Source organism: Ochotona curzoniae, unplaced genomic scaffold (genome assembly GCF_017591425.1).
Source record: "Ochotona curzoniae isolate NIBS_2020 unplaced genomic scaffold, NIBS_Ocur_1.0 contig_4792, whole genome shotgun sequence".
Classification (NCBI taxonomy): domain Eukaryota; kingdom Metazoa; phylum Chordata; class Mammalia; order Lagomorpha; family Ochotonidae; genus Ochotona; species Ochotona curzoniae.
In genome coordinates this window covers 13,504,018-13,527,279 of record NW_024466389.1, presented here as the reverse complement: position 1 = coordinate 13,527,279, position 23,262 = coordinate 13,504,018, and the positions used below count along the sequence as shown (strand labels likewise).

The window sequence follows — 23,262 nt, the reverse complement described above, 5'->3', positions numbered from 1 at the left end:
ACCATGGGTTCAGGGGCCCAGTTGTTGAGCTCACACTCTGATGTGGGATGCCAGCAGTGCAGTGGTAGCTTAGCCTCATTTTGCAAATGAGGAAATGCAACTTGGAGAAGTTCAGTCCTTGGCCAAGGCCACAAGGGTTGTAAATGACAGTTTTACTCCAGACATTGGGCTTTTTTGTTTGTTTCAAATATTTATTTATATTTGAAAGGAAGAATTACAGAGAGAAAGACAAAGAGAAAGCTCTTCCATCCATGCTTCACTCCCCAAAAGCCCCAACAGCCAGAGCTTGGCCTGTCCAAAGCCAGGAAGGATCCTGGAGCTTCTTCTGGGTCTCACGTGGGTGCAGGGGCCGAAAGACTTGGGTCGTCCTCCAGTGCTTTCCCAAGCCATTAGCAGGGAGCTGTATCGGAAATGGAGCAGCCACTCAAACCAGTAGCTGTATGAGATGCTGGTGTCGCAGGTGCAAGATTACCTTGCTACACCACGGCACCAGCTCCAACATTAGGCATTTTCACTTTTCCCTAACTTAATTTATTTATCTGAAAGGCAGAGAAAAAACCCATCTGCTATTTCATCTCCCAAGTTCCCTGGAGTCCAGAACTCAATCTGGGTCTCCCATGTGGGTACCAAGACCCACACACTTGGACCATCACCTGCTTCTTCCGAGGTTGTACATTAATCAGAAGCTGGACTCAGCAACAGAGTCAGGACTTGAACCCAGGCTCTTGCTTGTGAGTGTCTTAACTGCTGTGCCAGGCACTGTGCAGGCACTGGGATTCAGCCAAGGTTCTGCCCTCATCAGTCCCATCACGTGGTGGTAGAAGGAGGAAGATGGCAGGAGCTGCCAGTCCTCCAACCCTGGTGTGGTGCCAGGTCTGTGTCTGAGCAGAGGGGAGGTATGTGGGAGTGGGGTGTCACCTCCTCCCTTGGCAGCCCATTGTGGCAGAAGTCATTCAGCTCTGCATTACACCAAGGACGAAATACAGTTGGAGAGATGAGACCAGGACCCACACTAACCCTTGAGTGCTGCCACGATGTGCCCTGAATCATGTGTAACCCAGCAAGAGCTGTGTAGGGTGGCATGAAAGGTGCCCTGCTGGGGAAACACTAGGGGTGTCCAGAGGAGGAACAGTCCAGGCAGCCTTCTTGGAGGCAGTGACAGCTGAGCAAAGTCCTGAGATGAGAAGGAAGCCTGGGGAAGCCTAGGGAAGCCTGGTCACAGGTGGGTTAATCCCTGTGCTAGGCCATCCCCCTGTGAAAGCTCCCCTCCTTCTTCAGCCTCCTGAGCTGCCACAGTCTCTTCTCTGCATAACCATTGGGTTTCTGGGTCAGGTCCTCAAGCTGGGGCCTCAACCTGGACCTCTGGACAGTGGAAGAACCACTGCAATCCAGGCAGGGCTGTAGGCACATGACAGCCCATCCTCCCACATCCACCCATTGGTCCAGCTGCCAGAGCACCACCCCAATGACAGGCTGAACCCCTTATAATGACGCCACTCTTTTTGTACAGTGTACTTCCGGGCCCTGGTGAATTTCACCCGTTCCATTGAGTATAGCCCTCAGCTGGAAGATGCAGGCTCCAAAGAGTTCCGGGAGGTGTCTGACGCTGTGGTGGACAAGGTGAGTGAGGAGGCTCTGGGGAGCACCCTCAGTGTAGCTGGGCAGGGCGTGAGGTAGTGGGAAGGAGTCTGAGGCTGATGGTGCTGTATTTCTCCCCCCCTCCCCCACAGCTGGAGCTGGAATACTCAAAGATTCCTGGGGACCAGGTGGTCAGCGTGGTGTTCATCAAGTGAGAAGGGATTTCTTGGGGGTGATGGGCTGGAAGCCTGGCACCGAGGGGAAGCAAGCAAGGCCCAAGGGGATGAAACGCCATCAGTGGAAATTTCAGGGTTCAGGGTCAGGGAGAACTTGACTGCTAACTGCCCTGCGCTGCAATAGGCTGTCTACAAACAGGGCCTGCCTCAGGCATGGTCCTCCTCACTGTCCCCTTGCCCCTCCGCATCGGCAGGGAGCTGGACGGCTGGGTCTTTGTGGAGCTGGACGTGGGTTCCGAAGGGAATGCAGATGGCGCCCAGATACAGGACGTGCTGCACAGGGTCATCGCCAGTGGAGCCATTGCTCCCTACAGCACATCCCTCCAGGGCTTCCAGTTCCGACGCCTGGGCACCGGTGAGCTTGGGCTAGGGTCTGGGGTCACCTCTTCCCCATCTCTAAGACTTGACCCCATTGAGGATCTCCTCCGTGCTGTGCCAGCACAGCCTTCCCAGTTAATAAGGGCCAAAGCTCCCAACATCTCCCATGGGCCCCTTAAACTCTCCTGTGAACCCAGTCAATCTTCATGCAGTTGGCTGGGGAAGGGCATAGGCTGCTCTCTGCCTCTACCATGTGCCTGCTGGGCACAATGCCCACGCTCTCCCATACTCTCTGTTCAGTGACACCTCCCTTCTCCATGCACATAGAACTTCCAAGTCCAGAACTCCATACTGATACTCAGTGCAAATGCCCCATGTGCCAGGCACTCCACATGGGCCCTTTCGGCCAGCCCCCTGTTCCACATCCACAGCAATTCCTAGGAAGTGAATTTCTTCCTTCCGTCTCAGAAACAAGGGCACCAAGGCTAAGCTGAGCAGTGGCTTATCCCAAGCCACAGAGGCCAGCAACTGGGAAATCAGAATTTTTATTTTTAAGATCTGTTTTATTTTTACTTGAAAGGCAGAGTTAAATATAGAGAGGGAGACATTCATTCATAGATAGATAGATAGATAGATAGATAGATAGATAGATAGATAGATAGATATCATCCATCTACTGTTTCAATCCTAAAGTGGCCACAACCAATGGCCAGAGCTGAGCTGATCCAAAGCCAGGAGATTCCTCCAGGTCTCCCAAGTGAGTGCAGGGGCCCAAGGACTTAAACTAGCCTCCACTGCTCTCATCAACCACAAGCAGGATGCTGGATTAGAAATGTAACCATGGGCCCGGCGCGGTGGCGCAAGTGGTTAAGGTCCTCACCTTGCACACCCGGGATCCCATATGGGCACCAGTTCTAATCCCGGCAGCCCCGCTTCCCTTCCAGCTCCCTGCCTGTGGCCCGGGAAAGCAGTCGAGGATGGCCCAAAGCTTTGGGACCCTGCACCCACGTGGGAGACCCGAAAGAGGCTCCTGACTTCGGAGCCGCATAGCATCGACCGTTGCGCTCACTTGGGGAGTGAATCATCAGACGGAAAATCTTCCTCTCTGTCTCTCCTCTCTGTATATCTGCCTTTCCAATAAAGAAATAATAATAAAAATAAATCTTTAAAAAAAGAAATGTAACCAGGATATGAACCAATGCCCATATAAGTTGCCAGTGCTGCAGGCAGAAGCTTAGCCTACACCACAGCACCAGGTCCAGAAATCAGCTGACTCTGCCTGGGCCAGTGTTGCCAGAATTCATGATGAGATGAGATGAGAGATGAGTGTCCCAAAGGCGCTCGTTCAGCTGGGAGCGACAACCGTCTGGCCTTTGTACACTGAGCAGGCCCTGGTCTCTCTTCATCTACCTGTCCCCTCTTTGAGTCACACAGTCCCAGCTCACTCCTCACAGACTGTAGCTCTAAGCCCCGTCTCTACTCTCCTCTACCTGGGAAGGCACCCACCTGTCCCCCATCCCTGCCTCCAAACGAAACTCATTCCTGCCAGGCTCCCTAAGTCAGAAAACACCCCTTTGTTCTTCACAAAAGACCTTGGTTAATGCCTCCAACCCACAGGCCAGCTCTTTGAGCATCCTCAAGCCCAATTTCAAAGTTGGAGGAGGTCAAACCCTTGTCTCCCACTTTTCCTGCCCATGGGGTCTGTTGGTAGGATGGGCCTGACCCAGGTGGGTCAGCTACTGACCACACCTTCCTTTCCAGCACAGACCCCCCCACCTCTTCCAGCTGCTGTGGGGGTCCCAGTGACATCAGGTGAGGGTATAAGCCCAGCCTGGGCCCAGCTGAATACCTCAAGCAGTTTAGGCATGGAGGGAGAGGGACAAGACTGGGTTGCTAGGCATGGCCCACAGGCTGCCTTCTCACACCCTTTCTCCTCACTGGGCCAGGCTGGGGTTTGCATGTGTGTGGCATGGTAGCTGCATGAGTGTGACATGTCCACTGTACATGCATCCATATGAGGGATGCCAGACTATTGCCATGTGCCTCATACCCTGTGTGTGCCACGGATGCACTTGCCAAGGGCCTCTTGTACTTGCTGTGTCTGCCACAACTGGCCCACTCGCGATTGAGCCCTGCCCTGCCACCCCTCCTTCTGCTGCTGCCTCTGACACCTCTGACCTCTACAGTGCCCCAGGTCCCAAGGGTCTGCACCGAGACTGAGTTTGCCTGCCATAGCCACAACGAGTGTGTGCCCCTGGAGTACCGCTGTGACCGGCGGCCTGACTGCAGGGACATGTCTGACGAGCTCAACTGTGGTGAGACACTGTCTGGGCACCCATGGCCTAAAGATGCCAGGGGAAAGCCAGAGTTCCCCACCTCAGGCTGAATCCATCCATGGCTAGGAGTCTGGGGTATGGGGGGATGTCAGGGCTCAGGGCTGCAGGCTGTCTTGGGGGTACAGGGAGGATGTGCCCTTCCCGCTAAAAGCTGTTTGTGGTCTGTCCACAGATCCAGTTCCAGAACACAGTTCCGTGCCACCCTTTATGGTGCAGACAACCAGTTTACCACCCAAACCAGAGATACCCTATTTAGCACCTGAGCCACCAGAGACACCACGGCTACCAGACATAGCCACCCCCAAGCCTCTATTCCCCATTCCGGGCCGGCCTGATCTCTGTAGGCCCCATGAGGCTGCATGCCACAGTGGGCAGTGCATCCCCAAAGACTACTTTTGTGATGGACAAGATGACTGCAAAGACGGCAGTGATGAGCTTAACTGCGGTGAGTGCAGGGCAGGGCTGGTAGTGGAGTACAGGAGGTCGGGTACAGGGCGGCAGGCATGGCCGCTACTGATCCTGCCTCATCCACCAGGCCCCTCCCCACCCTGTGAGCCCAACGAGTTCCCTTGTGGAAATGGGCACTGTGCCCTCAAGCTGTGGCGCTGCGACGGCGACTTTGACTGCGAGGACCAGACCGATGAGACCAACTGCCGTGAGTGTCCACAGGGCTGCCTGGTTGCCTTGCCTGACCCCCTCTCCGGCTGAGCAGGGCCGGCACCAGCGTCAAAGTTTGTTCCTGCCTGGTCTCTCGCCCTAGCTGGTCTTTGTTGTGAGTGGGGTGGCTGTGCTGCCATGCAGTCCATATCTTTCTTGACTGCATATTTGTATAGGCGTCAGATGAAGTCAAAGATAACTTGAGATGCCATTTGGATGTGTGTGTGAGGCAAGGTCTCTGTCCATTGTGTGCTGCTCTCACAGGGCGCCTGAGGCTGGGGGCTGTGCTCACAGTCTGCAGGTTGGTAATTCCCCAGGCCGAGGGCCACAGGTAGAGACAGCCTGCTTGCTGCATCTGCCACTGTGGATAGCATGCAAGGAAGCTGGTGTGGGGAGCAGCCTTTCTTCAGGGACCCACTCCCCTGGTAATGGCATCAGTCCCTTCGCAGGGGCAGGACCTTCAGGACCCAGTCACCCATCCCACAACATGGCCATGCGAAGTTTCCAACCATGGCCCTTGGAGGACAATTTCAAACCCATAGCCTGGGTCTAGAGGTTTTCCAGCTGAAGCTGGCTCTGAGTCACTTGTTCTCCATATTCTCACCTCTCCATCTATCAGCCTGTGTAATCACCCATTCAGGTACCCTGTCAGCCACCATCCTTGTTGCATCCTTTCTCCCACCTATCTGTCTATTCACCCAACCACCCCATCCATCCATCCATTGTCTGCCTACCAGCTCTTCATACACCTGGTCACACTTCTGCCCCACACTCTTCCCACCCATCTCCTCATCCATTTCACCATCCATCTATCCATCCTTCACCTTTCTAATTCTCCATTTCTCCACTCAACCATCCATCCATCTGTTACCTGTCCACCCACCTTGTCCTCTTGACCTTCCACCTGTCCCTCCATTGTCCATCTTTCTTGCTCTCCATGCTGCCAGCCTTCCTCCCTGTGCCCCCCAGGCATCTATCTAACCATCCATTTATCTATTGCCCAACATCCATTTGCCCTTCCCCATCTGGTCAGTGCTTTGGACACCATGACAGTTAAATAGGTGAAGGAGGCTGGGGAATCAGAGATCACATCAGGTGATATTTCATATCCTGTCCTATGAGGGCAAGTCTGGTCTTGTGGGTCCAACACTGAAGAGCATCTTCCGATCACTTCTTTGTGACGCCGGGCACCTGTGTACATGGTTGTTGTGGAATGATCCAGCTTGTCCTTGCTTGCCTTCATCTCCCTGTCTCCAGCAAACACTGACCAGGGACAGGTTTTGGTGACGTTCTTCCTGTCACTCTAAGCTTTCCGGAGGGTGCCAGTCCTTGAAGAGAGAAAAAGGAGACGAGGCCAGAGCAGGCCGAAGTCTCATTAGCGAAGCATAGACCACAGAGCAAGACATCTGGGGCTCTAAGCATTGGCACAGATGCCGTGTCCAATCTGCCCCATTGCTCTATGTAGCAGGCTCTCTCCTGCCTTCTTCCTGGGGCTTCTCTGTGTGTAGGTCTCTCTTGAGCTCAGTCTCCCAGAGGAAGAATGCTGATCCCCATCCACCAGAGCTGCCCACCAGGAACCCAGTCCAGGCCCAATTGGGCTCCAAGCCTCAGGCCAGTTGAAATGTGGCTGCCTGAGGTCAGGCACCCCTGAGCCCACATTAAGGTGCCAAGCATCAAACACCCCAGGAGCTAGATGAGAGCACCTGGCACATGGCATGTCCCTTAGAGAAAACAGGGTCCCTGGTGCAGGTTCATTGGGGTCAGAAGATACCTTCCACAGAAATCACACAAGCTGACACTCTGACTGTGGTGTAAGGGACTGAGGGACTCTATGGTTATGACTGTGCCATGCCAGGTGAAACTCTGCTTCAGGGCATCCAGGTGCATTGAGTGCTGGGGGCAGGGTGACAGGAGGAGCTGTTTTTCAGCAGACTTGGGATCACATTGATGCATCATTATAAACCATGTCATGGCAGTAGTGGCTGGGCCTACAACCACAAGATAGTGGGCAGGATGACAGAGGAACCCAGCACAGGTGGGGGTGGTGCACAGGAGAGGGCTGCTGGGGTGGGGGCTGGGTTGACCTTCCCTGCAGCAGTGCCCTGGTACCCACACTTCATGGTTTTGTCCCCCAGCTGCCAAGCGTCCTGAGGAAGTATGTGGCCCCACACAGTTCCGCTGCGTATCCACAAATACATGTATCCCAGCCAGCTTCCACTGCGACGAGGAGAGTGACTGTGCTGACCGTAGCGACGAGTTTGGCTGCAGTAAGCAGGGCACTGGGGGCAAGATGTGGGCCCTGTCCCTGGGCTGGGTTCTGGGTGCTTCTGTCCATGACCTCAGCCTCTACCCTTTACCTGCCTGACTCCTTAGAGACCTTTTCCCACTCCAACTTTGGTGCCTCAGACCCTTCACCTCTGCTCTGGTCTCTCCAGTGCCCCCACAGGTGGTGACCCCTCCCCAGGAGTCCATCCAGGCTTCCCGGGGCCAGACAGTGACCTTCACCTGTGTGGCCACTGGAGTCCCTACCCCTATCATCAACTGGAGGCTCAACTGGGGCCATATCCCCTCTCATCCCAGGTGTGACGGGGTCCAGTTGGAGGGTGAAAAGGGAGGTTGAGCCAGTGGCCCTGGACCTGACCTCACCACTGTCTCGGGGTCCATCAGGGTGACAATGACCAGCGAGGGTGGCCGTGGCACCCTGATCATCCGTGATGTGAAGGAGGCAGACCAGGGTGCTTATACCTGTGAGGCCATGAATTCTCGGGGCATGGTGTTCGGCATTCCTGACGGTGTCCTGGAGCTCCTCCCGCAGCGAGGTATGGGCTGGAGGCAGCTGGGCACTGGATGTGGGGCCAGGGCCTCTTGCTGGTGGTCAGCTATAACCCCTTCCCCTGCTGCTCAAGCAGGCCCCTGCCCCGATGGGCACTTCTACCTGGAATCCAGCGCCTCCTGCCTGCCCTGCTTCTGCTTCGGGGTCACCAATGTGTGTCAGAGCAGCCGCCGCTTCCGTGACCACATCCGTCTGAGGTTTGACCAACCCAACGACTTCAAGGGTGCGTTCATGGGCATGCGGGCAGATAGGTGGGGTGGGGGCTGAAAGAGGTGGAAGGCAATACTAGGCTCCCTGGTGACCTTCCAGAGCTGGCAGAGTCCTACACAGACACAGCCTTGCCAGAGGAAGAGTATTTCTATGAAAACAAACATTTTTTGGGGAAATGCCAAAATCTTGATATTTACTCACTATCTTGGGTCTTTGTTTTCCATCTGTTGGGAGGGTTTAATGGGTTAATGTGGAAACTTAGAATAGTGCTTGGTTCATGGTGAATGCCCACCAGTGAGTCTTTGCTGAGGTCGTCCCTGCCAGCCTCGTCCTAGGAGGTGGCGGGGGGGGGTGCCCTGTAGGAGCCCAGGCTCCAGTGTATCAGCTGGCTTTTAAGGACCTGCTTTTGCAAGTACACTCTGTGTCTGAAAAACACATGGCTGGCCATTGCAGGAGCACCTCCAGGACACTTGCACAGACTTCCTTGGCACAGGTCAGTTGCTAGCTCAATGCCATCATGAAGGACGGTAGGCCTGAGGTGGGAGGCCAGTGTGAGACATCACTGTGCCATGCTCACATGGGCATCGTGACAGATGCAGAAGCAATGCAGTGTGCTACCACGTTAGGCCAGGGAGACTTGCCTGCTCCTTTGCCCTCCTTGGGACCCCTGAGGCAAAGTGCACAAGTGTACAGTCAGGTACACAAAGGCAGACCAGTGGATACAGCCCCTCTGGCTCCCAAGGCAGAATGGCAGGACATCTCACAGGGAGTGGAGCATCAGGGTGAGGCTGGCCCTGAGTTCACTCCCTTCAGCTCCCCACTTCCTGTCTTTCACCCTCGAGGCAGAAATACCCCCAGCGAGTTAGCTCCGGGCACAGTAGGTGCTGGACCACACTGTGGGTCCTACTCTTTGCTTGATAAGTGTGAGCGCTCAAACCTGGGTTCCTGTGGCCGTGATCCCCAGCCTGTTTGCAGTGCTGGTGGCTGAGCTACCAATTGCTGATCATTTGGCCCTACAGCTTAACACACACCAGCCCTGCAGGGTTGATAAGCTTTGCAAGGTCAAGGCTATTTTTACAGTGCTCGGATAACAGCTCTGAGTTAGAGAGGTTATGGAACCTCACCAGGGTCACAGAGCCGTTGAGAGGCAGAGAGCTGGATACCAGGCCACTCAGTGGAATCTGGACCAGTGGGGTGGATAAGGATGCCAGGGCCATCAGGTGGCCTGTCTGTGGAGAGTGCCTGAGGATGTCCCCAGAGGAAGCAGAGGAAGGAACCACTGGGGTGGTGTCCCTCAGACTTGCAGGCTCTGATGTTCCTTCTACAGATGAGGTCGTGGACATCTCTGCAGGGCGCATGGGATACCTTCAGGATCAAGGGGAGAAGCTGTTGAGAGATGTAAACTCTATAAGGAAAACCTTGCCAGAAGTCAGACCTGTCCAGAGCTAGGAGGCATTGCCTATGAAGATACTGAGCTCTCTGTTGCTGAGCGCTACCCTGGCAGGGTGCTAGTCACTGGCCGCATGTGACCGTTCATGTTCAGACGGTATCATTCAGTTCCTCAGATGGCTCAGCAGCTACACATCAGGTGTTTCGTAGCCGCACGTGGCTAGAGGGTACTGTATTGGAGCGCAGACTCAGAGTAAATCCGTCGTCATTGGAAGTTCTTTTGGAGGATGCTGCTAAGGGAGTGCGTGTGTTTGTGTGTAGGACAGAGGAGAAAGGCAGAACAGAAGATCCATCATAGCAACAGCAGAAATTTTTTTTTTACTTTTTCATTTATTTTATTTACATGAAAGATAAATCAGAATATTCACATCTTTGGCTGTCTTTCCAAATGCCATAACACCTGGACCTGGGTCAGGACAAAGCCAGGAGCCAGGAACTCAATGTGGGTCTCCTCCCACTTGGTTGGCAAGATCTTAAGTATTGGGACCATTACCTAATGCCTCCCAGGGTGCCCGTTATCAAGAAGCTGGAGTGAAGCCAGAACTCGAACCCAGGCCATCTGATGTGGGATGTAGGCATCCTGCTACACCAAATGCCTGCCCTGAAAAACTAACCATTTCGGGGGCATTTCCTTTGGATCCCACTTGAAGCATTTTAGTGTATGTGCTGCCGAAGCAAACACCCATTTGAAGCATTTTAAATGAATCCGCTTAGGTTATCTTCGTAATAACTCTAAGAAGCAGGCCAATATTCCTGAGGCGTTTGCCTGCGCTTGCCTATCTGGAGCCTACTGGAACCAGGATGTTAGCCCTTTTTAGCCCTCTCTATCTCTCCACTGCCCTTTCAGGCTGTTCCAGTCCCTGGGACCCGTGAACCTCTTAGCAAGCAAAAGGCTCTTAGAAGTCCTGCTGCAGAGTGCCCTTGGTCGATCTTTGACTCTATTCCTCACCTAGCCTTCCTAGCTGTGACCTTCCCCAGAGCTTACTTTAGGAAATGCTTTTGCAACACTTTGGGAGACAAAATCAAATTACTTTTTCTTAGCTTTGGGAGAGACCGAAGCTTCCTCTAAATCGACTTTTGCCTAGAACTCTCTGACCTTTCTAGATTACTACTCCTCCAGGTAGGTGTCAGGCAGGCACCTGCTGCGCCTTCAGCGCTCCCCTCTGCCACCCACAGGCGTGAACGTGACGATGCCCACACAACCCGGCATGCCACCCCTGTCCTCCACCCAGATGCAGATTGACACCACTCTGCAGGAGTTCCAGCTGGTCGACCTGTCCCGCCGCTTCCTCGCCCACGGCTCCTTCTGGGCTCTGCCTGAGCAGTTCCTGGGCAATAAAGTGAGGGGCTGGGCTGCCGCCCTGGGTGGAGAAAGGATCAAGCCTCTCCTCCTTCCATGCTTAGAGCCTTCTTAGGCCCCCTGCCTCAGAAGCCAGTGGGCAGCAGGGCAGGCACAGACACAGATATGGAGGGAGGGAGGGAGGGAGGGAGGGAGGGAGGGAGGGAGATGATGTGCCCCAGTGCAGCCCATAGGACTCGTTCATCCAGGACAGAAATCCATCTTGCCATTCTAGGTTTGGGAAGGACTCAACCTTTGGAAAGAACTGGCATCTTCTAGGAAAGTTGCTGACCACTACCCCGCCCTAGGCTGGGCTCAGTGCGCCAACCCTGGCCTTCCTGGCCACCTGTTGCACAGCCTTGTTCTACTGGCTGTGGACTAAGAAACCAAGAGACAGAGCCCAAGTCTTGGCTATCTTGGCTCCCCTAGCTCAGTGCCAGACACAGATGGACAGAATGAGGGAGGAGCCAGGACACAGCACATCTGTCCATGGCTTGCCCAGTGGTATCAGGTATGCCCCCAGTGTGCCCTGGCCCTGATCTGCCTTCTTTCGGCCAGGTGGACTCCTATGGTGGTTCCCTGCGCTACAAGGTGCGCTATGAGCTGGCACGTGGTACACTGGAGCCAGTACAGCGACCGGATGTGGTCCTTGTGGGTGCTGGATATCGCCTGCTCTCCCGAGGGCACACGCCCACCCAGCCCGGTGCTCTGAACCAGCGTCAGGTCCAGCTCTCTGAGGTAGGTGGCACCTGAGCCCAGCAGGCTGTGGGGGCTGCAAGCTGCAGAGGTGCTGATGAGTGACCCCTTGCTCTGTCCACACCCAGGAGCACTGGGTCCACGAGTCTGAGCGACCAGTTCAGCGGGCAGAGATGCTGCAGGTGCTGCAAAGCCTAGAGGCCGTGCTCATACAGACCGTGTACAACACCAAGATGGCCAGCGTGGGGCTGAGTGACATCAGCATGGACACCACCGTGACCCACACCACCAGCCATGGCCGTGCCCACAGCGTGGAGGAATGCAGGTGCTGACCCTGCTGAACCAGGGACAGCTGAGGTACTGCAGGGACAGAGGACACACAGCAGCGCCTACGGTTCCCACAGCCACTTTCTTGGTGCTATCCCCACAGATGCCCCATCGGTTATTCTGGCTTGTCCTGTGAGAGCTGTGATACACACTTCACCCGGGTGCCTGGTGGGCCCTACCTGGGCACCTGCTCTGGCTGCCATTGCAATGGCCACGCCAGCTCCTGTGACCCTGTATATGGGTACTGCTTGGTGAGTAGTGCCCACTGACTCCCGGACACTGGATGGGGCTGCTATGAGACCCCCAATGCCTTTCCATTCAGCACAAGCCTCCAGACTGTCCTGGCTGCTGGGCTAGTTCTTGTGACCCCGGGATGCCTTAATGGAGGTGTGTAGTCCAGACCAGGAAGGTCACCATCTGGTCAGACTGGGCCCAGAGAAAGGCAGGCATATTGGCTCAGCCTTTAGCAGGCAGCCCTAAAGGGCAGGGTCTAGGTACTGTGCCTTGCTTCTTAGGAACAGCAGAAGGAGCTGGCATGTAGAACTGGCAGAAGGGAAAGACCCCATCAGGGCAGAACTGCTTTCTCCAAATCCCTCGAAAGCTTTTAGGGGAAAGAAATGGGGCCCACAGGGCAGTAGTACTGGTGGGTGCAGATCGGAAGAAAACAGCCAGATTCCAAACTTGGGAAGCCACTCTTTGGACTCATCTGCAAGACTAACTGCCGCCAGGAGATGATGCGCCCCCTACCGGCAGGGAAAGGACACAGTTGGACACCCTGGTTGCTCAGCTGTGGAGGGACCCCAAAGCCAGTAACCTCAAGGGACCCCAATGGGTGGTCCATCCCCGTCCTTTGCTGCAAAAGCTGAGCCACTCCCTCTGCTTTCCTGCAGAACTGCCAGCACAACACGGAGGGACCACAGTGCAACAAGTGCAAGGCCGGCTTCTTTGGGGATGCCACACAAGCCACAGCCACTGCCTGCCGGCCCTGTCCTTGCCCATACATTGATGCCTCCCGCAGGTCAGAGGCGGCTCAGAGTGAAGCAGATTTGCTGGGAGGCAGTGGGATGGGATGGGATGGGATGGGATGGGATGGGATGGGATGGGGGCATGCTCTGAACAGGGCAGTGAGACATGTGGATTCAGACCCCAGCCTGGTCCACACTCCATGTCCTAACCAGATATCAGTTTCTACTCTGCTGAATGGACTGGCTGCAGATCAAGAACTGGTGGGCAGAGAGATGGCACCATGCTTTGTAGCATGTGGCAGCTGTGTGGACAGTGTTGGCTTCCCAGGGTGGGAGCATCAAGCCTGACTCTTAATTCCTTCCCACATCTTGCCCACTTCACACACATAGGTTTTCAGACACCTGCTTCTTGGACACGGATGGCCAAGCCACATGTGATGCATGTGCCCCTGGCTACACAGGCCGCCGCTGTGAGAGGTGAGGGAGAATAGGTGGGGGCTGGGCAAGCAGGCCATCCTGGGCAAGGGCCACTGACAGCCCTCCTCTCTGCCAGGTGTGCCCCTGGATATGAGGGCAACCCCATCCAGCCACAGGGGAAATGCAGGCCAACCCGTGAGTATCTGAGCACCCTGCCTTGACACCTGGCTCAGAGCCACCAGTGCCCCGCCCCCACCAAGCCCCACAGTGCCTCTCGGGTCTCTCTGTCCCATCCCTCTGACAGCTAAGATTGCATCTTTCCCCTTCCCTCCTTTTCACCTGCCAACACCCACTTTGCAGATTCAACCATCGAGCTCCTTTCAGGGCCTTACAAAGGTGAAAAGAAATGCGATGAAAAGGGCAGCCTGCGCACCTCCAAGACCTGCGAGTGCAAGGTACGTGAGCTGCCTTGGCCACTGGGAACTGCTTAGGGGGCCAGGGTGGATGCTAATGGCCTGGCTGGCTGATGTTCAACATTAGGACAGGGGACCTGACACTGGGAAGGATCCCTGGCTCGTGAGTCAAGTGACCTGAGTTCATTCCATGTGGAAAAGTGTGTGTGTGTGTGTGTGTGTGTGTGTGTGTGTGTGTGTGTTTCACCTTTCCCATTCTCTGACAGTAGCCACACTGATGTGCTGATGTAGGTATCATACCCCCAACATGCTGATGACATAATGGAGGCTCTGAGGGTGGGTGTCACCTGCGTTAGGAGTGAATGAGCCTTCGTGGGTATTGGAACTGATAGAATTTGGAGTCGGGCACCCTTGATCTTTTTTTTTTTTCTAGCTTATATATATATATATATTAGACTACATTTATTTCATTTTATGACAGAGTTTCGTAGGCTCTGGGATTCCCCCAAACCCTCCCCCACATTGAATTCCTCCACATTGTTACAGTAGTACAGATCATAACCAGTCATGATTCCTTCATTGCGAGCATGGACCATGCAAAGAGTCCAGCATCTTATTGTCCAGATAAATTTCACCAGTTTTAATGGGAAACCATCCCTGGTCTGAAAGTAGGGCTGGCAGAATATCATCTCCTCCAATGAAAAGCCCCTACACAATTTCAACAATTTACAACATCGTGAATTTAATTGACATGGTATTGAGTGACCAGTGTGTTAGAAAATTCAAGTTCTTAACCACATTGTGTAACTACTTTATTGACATCTCAAATATAGTTTATACACAACTGGCTGCTATACACCTTAAAATAGTTATATGGTTCTATTTAGCTGTCTGGTGTCTATTTTCATTTATATCTTTAGCAGCTTAAAGTATTAAAGCATGATTTCTACTGAACTATGTGAAATTTAGGATAGTCCAAACAGGTTTACACCTCAAACAAGCCATATGTTAACAATTGAGGAGCAGAACAGTTTTAGGAGGGGTGGGCAAAGAAATCTTCAATACCTTAGTGAGGAGTAACTAACTTTTGTGTCCTACCTAGTTAGGTATATGGGAGTCCAAACTGACTGTTTCCTGTCTGTTTTAAGCTTTCCTTTTTGGTCTCTGTTTATCTGATCTAATTTTGTGGGGGGAGAGGGTTCCAGAGCGACCCTGATGGTCTTGCAAGAGAGGATGGGGAGCCAAAGTTGAAACTGAGTTAGGACCAGAGAAAGCTCCCCTCCCGAGTCCCAAAGGAAGTTTACTGTTCTGTTTCTGAGGACCGCTCAGGGCTCCTGGCTGTTGTTCCAATGACATTAGATCCTGTGAGGAAGGATCTGGGCTTCCTCCTCCCGTATGGGAGATCCGATAGGGAATGGATGACCTCAGAGTTCTCGGCCTGTGAGGGCACTCCAATTCCCCATTGTCTCCTTGGCAGATGGGATATAGCTCTTGGCACCCATATTGATAGTCCTGGATGAGGATCCGGGAGTCTCCAAGGCACCCTTGATCTTAAATCTCAGAGTGATTGAGCAAGTTAGGTGACCTTCTACAGGTCATGTTGACATCCTTGGGCCTCTGTTTTCTCCTGTGAAGGGTAGAGCTATCACCTGCTTTGTAAGACACTTAAGGGTATTAGGGGGCGGTGGTTGTTTTCATTAAGTTGCTGTATTTCAGATGCCTATTTGAATGCTCCGGGAGCCAAAGAGAAAAAGGAAAGAGGTTGCATAAGCTCCATTAACCAAGAATTATTGATCATATGGCAGTGGAATACTCCTGCAGTGGCTCCCCTGGGGCCTTGGGTCTCCCACCAGACTGTGTGTGGGTCGGGCTGAAAGCTCCAGGCAGCCTCCCCTGTGGGCTGTCCCTGCATCTCACAGCTCTGTGCCCACAGAACAACGTGGTGGGACGCCTGTGCAATGAGTGTGCCGATGGTTCATTCCACCTGAGCAAGCAAAACCCCGACGGCTGCCTCAAGTGCTTCTGCATGGGCGTCAGCCGCCAATGTTCCAGCTCCTCCTGGAGCCGTGCCCAGGTACCTACATGAGCTGGGCAGGGCTGCACAGACTGAGTGCCCAACCCAGGCTTCAGTCCTCTTCCTGACCCCATCTCTTCCTCCCAGGTGCTGGGGGCCTCTGAGGAACCCTCACAGTTCAGCCTGACCAACGCTGCAGGCACCTACACCACCAGCGAGGGTATCGCTTCCCCTGCGGCTGGGGAGCTGCTCTTCTCTTCCTTCCACAGCCTCCTGCCTGGGCCTTACTTCTGGAGCCTCCCTCTACGCTTCCGGGGGGACAAGGTGGGCAGGGGCTGGGAAGGTAGAGGGAGCTCCAAGCAACAGGAGTGGCACTGGCAAAGGCTGAGGCACTGGAGTGCCATGGTCCCCTAGGGAACATAGAAGAAGACACTGTGCTGGAGCAGGGACAGAGCCAACCATGGGGTCCCACTGAGCACCTGTCCACCCTGCATCCAGGTGACCTCCTATGGGGGAGAGCTGCACTTCACAGTGATCCAACAGCCACAGCCCGGCTCCCCGCCACTGCACAGGCAGCCCTTGGTGGTTCTCCAGGGGAACAGCATCACCTTGGAGCATCACACTTCCCAAGAACCTGTGCCTGGCCAACCCAGCACCTTCACTGTACCCTTCCGGGAGGTGAGCCTAAGCAGGCCCCTGCTCTCAGGGCTGTTGACACCCCCCTACCCCCTCAGAGGTCAGGCCTTAAGCACCTGGGCCCTTTTCCTGACAGCAAGCATGGCAACGGTCTGACGGACAGCCGGCCACCCGGGAGCATCTGCTGATGGCATTAGCAGGCATCGACGCACTGCTGATCCAAGCATCCTACAGCCAGCAGCCAGCTGAGAGCAGGTGTCTGGGCCCTTGGTGGGAGGATGGGAGAGGACTCAGGCAGGGGACTGCAATCCGGGTGGGACTGTGCAGTGCTGTAGACCACCAGCTCTGCCACTGACAGACAGGTTGTGTGGCTTTTGGGTGCCTTATTTTCCCCATCTGCAAGGTGGATATTATAATGTGGCTCTCTCACAGGGCTTATCTTCCATCAGTCTCCCCAGAAGCAAACCTGGGATGGGCAGTGGCTTGCATGTGATTCACATGGAGGCCCCTCCCAGGAGGGAGGCACACAGGGGAAGGAAGATTGGCAAGCAGGGAAGTATCCTTAGATCTGGCCATCACCTCCTCTCTCCCTGCAGAGGCATCTTACTCTGAGGCTGAGGCCTTTGCTTTCTGTTAGCCTGTCTTCCAACCCCTTGCCCTGGCGAGGAAGGTGACCCATTGGAGAACACTGCAGCTGTGGGCCTTTAGCCACCACCCCAGCAGCAGCTGGGGAAGGAGGCCTCAGCGGGGACCTGGACAGGACCCCAATAGCACAGTGAAGGCACTGGCAGGAGAGCTGGTGAAGGGACTGAAGACAGGGCCTAGCCATGCGGCCATTGAAAGCACATTCTGAGCAGGTCTTTCTTGCTCAGGCTCTCTGGAATCAGCATGGATGTGGCTGTGCCTGAGAACACTGGTCAGGACCTTGCACTAGAAGTGGAGCAGTGCACATGTCCCTCTGGGTACCGTGGCCCATCCTGCCAGGTGAGTCCTGGGCCCCACTGACCTGTCCAACTAGCTCCCTCCTTGGTACTCCCCGACTCCTCTTCTTCTTGAGCTCTGCCCACCCCAAAGTTCAGAACCCAGCAGCAGGGAGGGGACCTTCCAGGAAGCCCCTCCCATGGCCCCTTTTCTGCTCCCAGGACTGCGACACAGGCTACACACGCATGCCCAGCGGCCTCTACTTGGGCACTTGTGAACGCTGCAGCTGCCACGGCCACTCGGAAGTCTGTGAGCCTGAAACAGGTGCCTGTCAGGTGCGTTCCGGGCCTCTTTCCTCCTTACCCAAGCACCTGTGGCCTTCAGGAACCCTCTCTAACCCACATTCTACCCCTCCAGGGCTGCCAGCACCACACGGAGGGCCCTCGGTGTGAGCAGTGCCAACCAGGATACTATGGAGACGCCCAGCAGGGGACACCACAGGACTGCCAGCCTTGCCCATGCTACGGAACCCCTGCTGCTGGCCAGTAAGTCCCATCGTTGCCTGTCCCAAATCTGGCCACCACCTTCTGCCCTCATCCCTTCCTCCTGGGCACTTTTGAGAGGCAGTGGTTCAATCCCAGTCTTACCACTCCTTCGGTGTGGCACTTGATATAAGGTACACCCCACGTGTGAAATGGGGATGTCACACCCACTCAACCCCAGTATGTGGGATTCTAACACAGTGCCCAGCCCACAGCGGGTGCTCAGAAGGCCCGAGTTCACATACCCCATACTCTCTACAACCTGTCGGCCCCAACCCATGTTGCCCTAACCCTTGGCTCTGAAGGGAGCTGGGGGTGGACGTCAAAGTGACAGCCTTCCTGATGGGAGATTCACCCCCACACTCTCAGGGCCGCTCACACATGCTTCCTGGACACAGACGGCCACCCCACCTGTGACGCATGCTCCCCAAGCCACAGCGGGCGTCACTGTGAGAGGTGAGGCAGGTGGGGTTGGGTGGGGTCTGTGGGAAGGGCTGCCCTTGGCATCCTCAGGTGAGGCCCTCCTTCTCTCACCTCCGTGGAAGCCTGTGCTTCTAGCCTGGCAGTATATTGGATCCTCAGACATCCAGGCCTGCATCTCACTGCCAAGCCTGGCCAGGCTCCTGAAGGCCCTCGGTGCAGCCTGACCAGGCTCACATCTTGGGCACATCCCCACTCTTCTCCCTGTGGTTTCCCGCTGTGAAATGGGTGGTCCAGATGGGTAGGTATCCTTCAGCACTGCCGAGCCCCAGCCAGGCCTGGGCTAATGGCTTCCTCTGCAGGATCCTGCTTCCTCCAGCGCATTCTCTCTTGCAGGTGTGCCCCCGGCTATTATGGCAACCCCAGCCAGGGCCAGCCCTGTCAAAGTGAGTGTGCCCAGGGAGCTCCCAGTGTCCTGGAGGTGGGAACTGGGGGACAAGATGCAGTCTTTATTTCTCTGTGAATTTGACTGGGTATCTTTGTCTTTGGGAGCCTCTACTTCTTCATCTGTCAAATGGAATAGGAGTGGGCTCTACCTTCCTCCCAGGGCTGCATGAGCAGTATGTCATGTCAGAGATTGGCTCCCTTCCTTGGCGTTGAGCCAGGTACTGGGAGAGTGGTGGGAACTGGCATGCATGATAGTGGGTCCTGTGGCTCCAACCGTGGTTTTCCTCACTTCAGGAGACAGCCAGGTTCCAGGGTCCATAGTCTGTAGCTGTGACCCCCAGGGCAGCATCAGCAGCCAGTGTGATGCCAGTGGCCAGTGCCAATGTAAGGTTAGTCCAAACCTGCCCTTGACCACACCCGTCCTTGATCTGGTGGGAGCCGGGTCCTGGGACTAGGACAAGGGCTACCCTAAACCACTAGTGGTGGTTGGGCAGGATGCCCTCAGAGGCTGCTGGGGGGCAGGAATGACCCACCGAGATCTCTACACACATCATTGCATTCATTTACCCAGGCCCAGGTAGAAGGCCTCACCTGCAGCCAATGCCGGCCCCACTACTTCCACCTGAGCGCCAGCAACCCCGATGGCTGCCTGCCCTGTTTCTGCATGGGTGTCACCCAGCAGTGTGCCAGCTCCTCTTACACTCGCCACCTGGTAAGAGCCCAGGCAGGACGTGCTGCCTGCTGGCCCTTGCTCATCCCACCAGGCCCAGCAGCAACACCAGGCTGTCACCCACCTTGGCACTGAGTCCAACGGCTCACTGTGCTCCTTCACAATCCCCGGCCCCCATCCCAGTGAACCCCACTGCCTGCCCTGATCCCTTCTATGCCCCACCCCCACCAAAGAGCCTGCCCCGGGGCTCAGGCTGACACAACCTTTCTTCCCCTGCCAGATCTCCACCCACTTTGCCCCTGGCAACTTCCAGGGCTTTGCCCTGGTGAACCCGCAGCGCAACAGCCGCCTCACAGGAGGCTTCACCGTGGAACCCACATCCGATGGTGCCCAGCTCTCTTTCAGCAGTTTTGCCCAACTCGGACAGGAGCCCTTCTATTGGCAGCTGCCGGAAACATACCAGGGAGACAAGGTGGGATGCCAGTGCCAGACATAGCTTCGCTTCAGAGCAGCCTCAGCCCACTGATGGGCAGGTGTCTGCTCTATTTCTGTCACCTTGGCCACTTTGGGGCTAAGTGTGTGGCTTCTGAATGTTGGGCCTTGGTCTAAGGCACAGCCCTGCTGCCTCTCAGCTGGACACATCTGATAAACTTAAACTTTAGGGAGGCTGAGAGGACTGCAGATTGCGCCCGACACTGCTCAGTGACAGCGGGTGCTCGTCATCAACTTCCAGGCAGGTGTTCCACACATGAGTCCTGGGGGAGGCTGTCAGAACTCCAGGGCAAAGGCGGCAGGCAGGTTGGGTTTCATCTGTTTGTTGACTCGTGCTGCTCCGCTGGCTCTGTGCTTGGTGTTGGGCACAATTCTGACCCCAGGCCATGGGAGTATTTGCTGAGCCCCTGAGGCACCTCTCCAGTCCCTCCTAGGAGTCATAACTCACAGCTGTGTGAGCTAGGTGCCACTGCTGCCCATCTCACACAGGAGGAGATGGGGAACTGACTTCACGTCCCATGGCTACGAGGTAGGTGGCAGTGATGGGACTAAACCCAAGACTGCGGCTTCCTGTGCCATGCTGCAGTAGATGAAAATGAACTTGTCTCTGCTACTTCAAACCTTGGTCCAGTGGGAGGTGTCCGTGTTGGGCACAGTGTCATAGTGAACAGGGTCTTAGTAGAGCAGTGAAGACCACCAGTTGGTACCCAAGGGAGGTAGATGCCAGCAGTGCCCCAGCAGGTACACCTCGAGAGCCACAGGACAGGAGCTCCAAGGTTGCTCCAGTCTTGTGGTTTGAACAGGGCAGGTATCGCAGCCCTTTCCAGGTCAGGCTACTGCTTTTGCCTTCTCTTTCCCTGGTTCTTCTTGCCCTGCCCCCTGCACCCCACTGTCCTGCCCTGCACCTCTCAGACTGCTCTCTGTTTTTTCTCGTGCCATTTCTCTGTGCTCTGCAGAGGGAGGCCGATTTTACAAGGATGCGTCGAGCTCACCAGGTAGGCCCGTAATGCGAGTGGCATGAGACTGGTATGACCTAGACATGGTGTGTTCTTGTGTGCCCTCAGCCCAGTACCCATGGTACTGTGGGTCTGCATGAAACCAGATAGTGCCCGTGGTACCCTAGTCTGGACATTGCTGTATCTTTGCCCTGCACTGCCAGGAGGGAGTAGTATATCGCTACCCTTGCTTTTTACCTGCTGTGCCATCGTGTCCCAGTGCCCAGGGTGGCAGGGAAACTAACCTGACACTAATCCACATAATTTGATCTGGCCCCTTGGTTCCCCTCAGTGCTGTCTGTCTGCTAAGCAATCACCTCTAATTCTCTGGTGTATTAGCCACCACCCCCGCCCCCAGCAGCCTGAAGGAGCCTGTGTGCCCACCCAGAGTGGGGAGCCTGAATCTTTCTCCCAGGCCTATCTTGTTCATGGGTAGGAGACCCTGCATGACACTCTGGCTCCAAGACACTGGGAGGCCTGATGTGGCCTGTGCCCTCCACCCTGTCAGAACCGTACATCCCTCTCAGAGGAGCAATGGAGGGCAGCAGTGGCACCTGGGAGGATCCTGGGGCCCCCAGAGGGCAGAGGCTGGGCACAGCGGCCATCACAGGTAACTGAGGGCCTGGCCAGGACAGGGGCTAAGGCTCCAGGGAGGAGACTAGATCCAAGCCCTGGGCTCTTCTGGGCTGTTTTCCTCATTTCTGGCCTTAGCCTGACCCCAGTCGCTTCCACTTTTGCATTTGGGAGATATTCTAGAGCCACCTCAGGCTGGTACCATGGCTCATAGGAATAATCAGACCCAAAGAGCACCCCCCTCCCCACCCGATCCCCTTTCCCAGGACTGCTGGGGCTGCCTCCAGTTCCTGCCTTGCCTAGACAGAACTGTCTACCTCTGTCTTACTGGACACCCTCTGGAGGGCTTCTCAAGCAGCCCATCCCCGTGTCACTGCACTTCCCACCCCCATATCCAGTGTACCCCCACCTGGCTCCTGAGGTCCCAGGAGAGCAGCAGGCACTGGCACTTGTGTCCATAGCACAGTATCTGGTGGCTGGTGGGGCCTGGCAGGTATCCTTTCTGTCCCTCTGCTCCTTTCTCTGCCCTTCCTCTCTTGCTCCCCCCAGGTGGATGAGGCCCAGAGGCGCGTGGATGCAGAGATCTGGCAGCTGCTTTCCAGCTTTGCTGCCCGCCCCCAACCCCCACTGCGGGGACTTTCTGCCCAGCACGGGCCTGCAGCAGCTCTGAGAGCACCTCCCCCACCCTCTCTCTCCTCTTCCTTTTCCTCCTCTTCTCTGTCTCGTCCAGCAGGCCCCCAGGTACGTGCTCCCATGAGGGACCCATCCTGCTGGAGTGCTTAGGTCATCACTGACACACTGGGGCTATGACTACCAGTTTCCCTTCCAGGGATCCTCCATCTGCTGATTCACTTCCCAAGTGGCCACAACAGCCAGAGCTGGGCCAGGCCAAAGCCACGAACCTGCAGCTTTATCTCCCACATGGGTGACAGCAACCCAAGCACTTGAGCTATCTTCTATCTTCCACTGCCTTCCCAGGTGCAATAGCAGAGAGCTGCATTTTAGAGTGGAGCAGCCAGGACTCAAACTGGCGCACTGAGATAGGATGTGGGCGGCGCAAGCACCAACTTAATCCACTGTACTACAATGCCAGTCCCTGGTTGTACATTTTTGAATATACGTGGAAAAGCCACGGGATTCTGTCATGTTTAGCAGTGTGCCATGTAAATCTGTGGTTCACAGGACAGGAGGAGATGCTTGCCCAACCTATGCCCTGAGAGAGCTGCTCAAGTGTCCCAGCCCAAGTGGAAGCAAGCCATGCAGAAAGCAGGGAACTTGGGACTGCAGCGTGGTGGGAGGAGTTCCCATCCCCCTTGCTGCTGGGTCTCTGCCTGTGGGCACTCTCTACTCTCACTGCCTGTCCTTCTGTCCTAGTTTGCTCTCTCCTATGAAGGCTTCTCTCTGCTTCCTGGAAACCTCTATTATTGGCAGCTGCCCCGGGCCTTCCTGGGTGACAAGGTAACAAGGAGTTGGGGGAGGGGATGTCACTGAACCTAATGTATTGGAGAGCTCTGTGTCAGCACTTCTTATGTCACAAATGGGTAAACCAATCCACATGGTGGAAGGGACTTGCCCAGGGCCCCACATTCAGATCAAAAGGTGACTGCATCTTCCCTTACCCTTCATCCGGGTCCTGGCCCTGGCACAGGGACTGCCTCATGTGGGAGGGGTCCAGCAGCACCTCTTCTCTGGGCCGTCTTGGCCCCGTGTCCAGATTCTTGGCACTTGCACTCATTTATCCCCAAAGCATTGATTAAGTTACTGTATGCTATGATTTT

General features: G+C 55.3%; 1 protein-coding gene across 1 annotated transcript in view; it reads left to right on the top strand.

The window, feature by feature from the left end:
• Positions 1–23,262, top strand: part of HSPG2 (heparan sulfate proteoglycan 2) — a 60,960-nt gene that overhangs the window by 3,914 nt on the left and 33,784 nt on the right. Inside the window, exons 3-32 of the mRNA XM_040987631.1 lie at positions 1,511–1,620; positions 1,731–1,789; positions 2,009–2,169; positions 4,319–4,447; positions 4,641–4,913; positions 5,004–5,123; positions 7,261–7,392; positions 7,561–7,705; positions 7,793–7,944; positions 8,035–8,181; positions 10,794–10,957; positions 11,515–11,694; positions 11,781–11,977; positions 12,083–12,230; positions 12,870–12,997; positions 13,335–13,421; positions 13,498–13,556; positions 13,758–13,816; positions 15,708–15,848; positions 15,936–16,112; positions 16,287–16,466; positions 16,561–16,679; positions 17,297–17,408; positions 17,567–17,680; positions 17,763–17,890; positions 18,257–18,343; positions 18,704–18,753; positions 19,049–19,143; positions 19,326–19,466; positions 19,705–19,896. Coding sequence (XP_040843565.1) covers positions 1,511–1,620; positions 1,731–1,789; positions 2,009–2,169; positions 4,319–4,447; positions 4,641–4,913; positions 5,004–5,123; positions 7,261–7,392; positions 7,561–7,705; positions 7,793–7,944; positions 8,035–8,181; positions 10,794–10,957; positions 11,515–11,694; positions 11,781–11,977; positions 12,083–12,230; positions 12,870–12,997; positions 13,335–13,421; positions 13,498–13,556; positions 13,758–13,816; positions 15,708–15,848; positions 15,936–16,112; positions 16,287–16,466; positions 16,561–16,679; positions 17,297–17,408; positions 17,567–17,680; positions 17,763–17,890; positions 18,257–18,343; positions 18,704–18,753; positions 19,049–19,143; positions 19,326–19,466; positions 19,705–19,896 — 3,986 coding nt within the window. The remainder of the gene's footprint in view (positions 1–1,510; positions 1,621–1,730; positions 1,790–2,008; positions 2,170–4,318; positions 4,448–4,640; positions 4,914–5,003; positions 5,124–7,260; positions 7,393–7,560; positions 7,706–7,792; positions 7,945–8,034; positions 8,182–10,793; positions 10,958–11,514; positions 11,695–11,780; positions 11,978–12,082; positions 12,231–12,869; positions 12,998–13,334; positions 13,422–13,497; positions 13,557–13,757; positions 13,817–15,707; positions 15,849–15,935; positions 16,113–16,286; positions 16,467–16,560; positions 16,680–17,296; positions 17,409–17,566; positions 17,681–17,762; positions 17,891–18,256; positions 18,344–18,703; positions 18,754–19,048; positions 19,144–19,325; positions 19,467–19,704; positions 19,897–23,262) is intronic.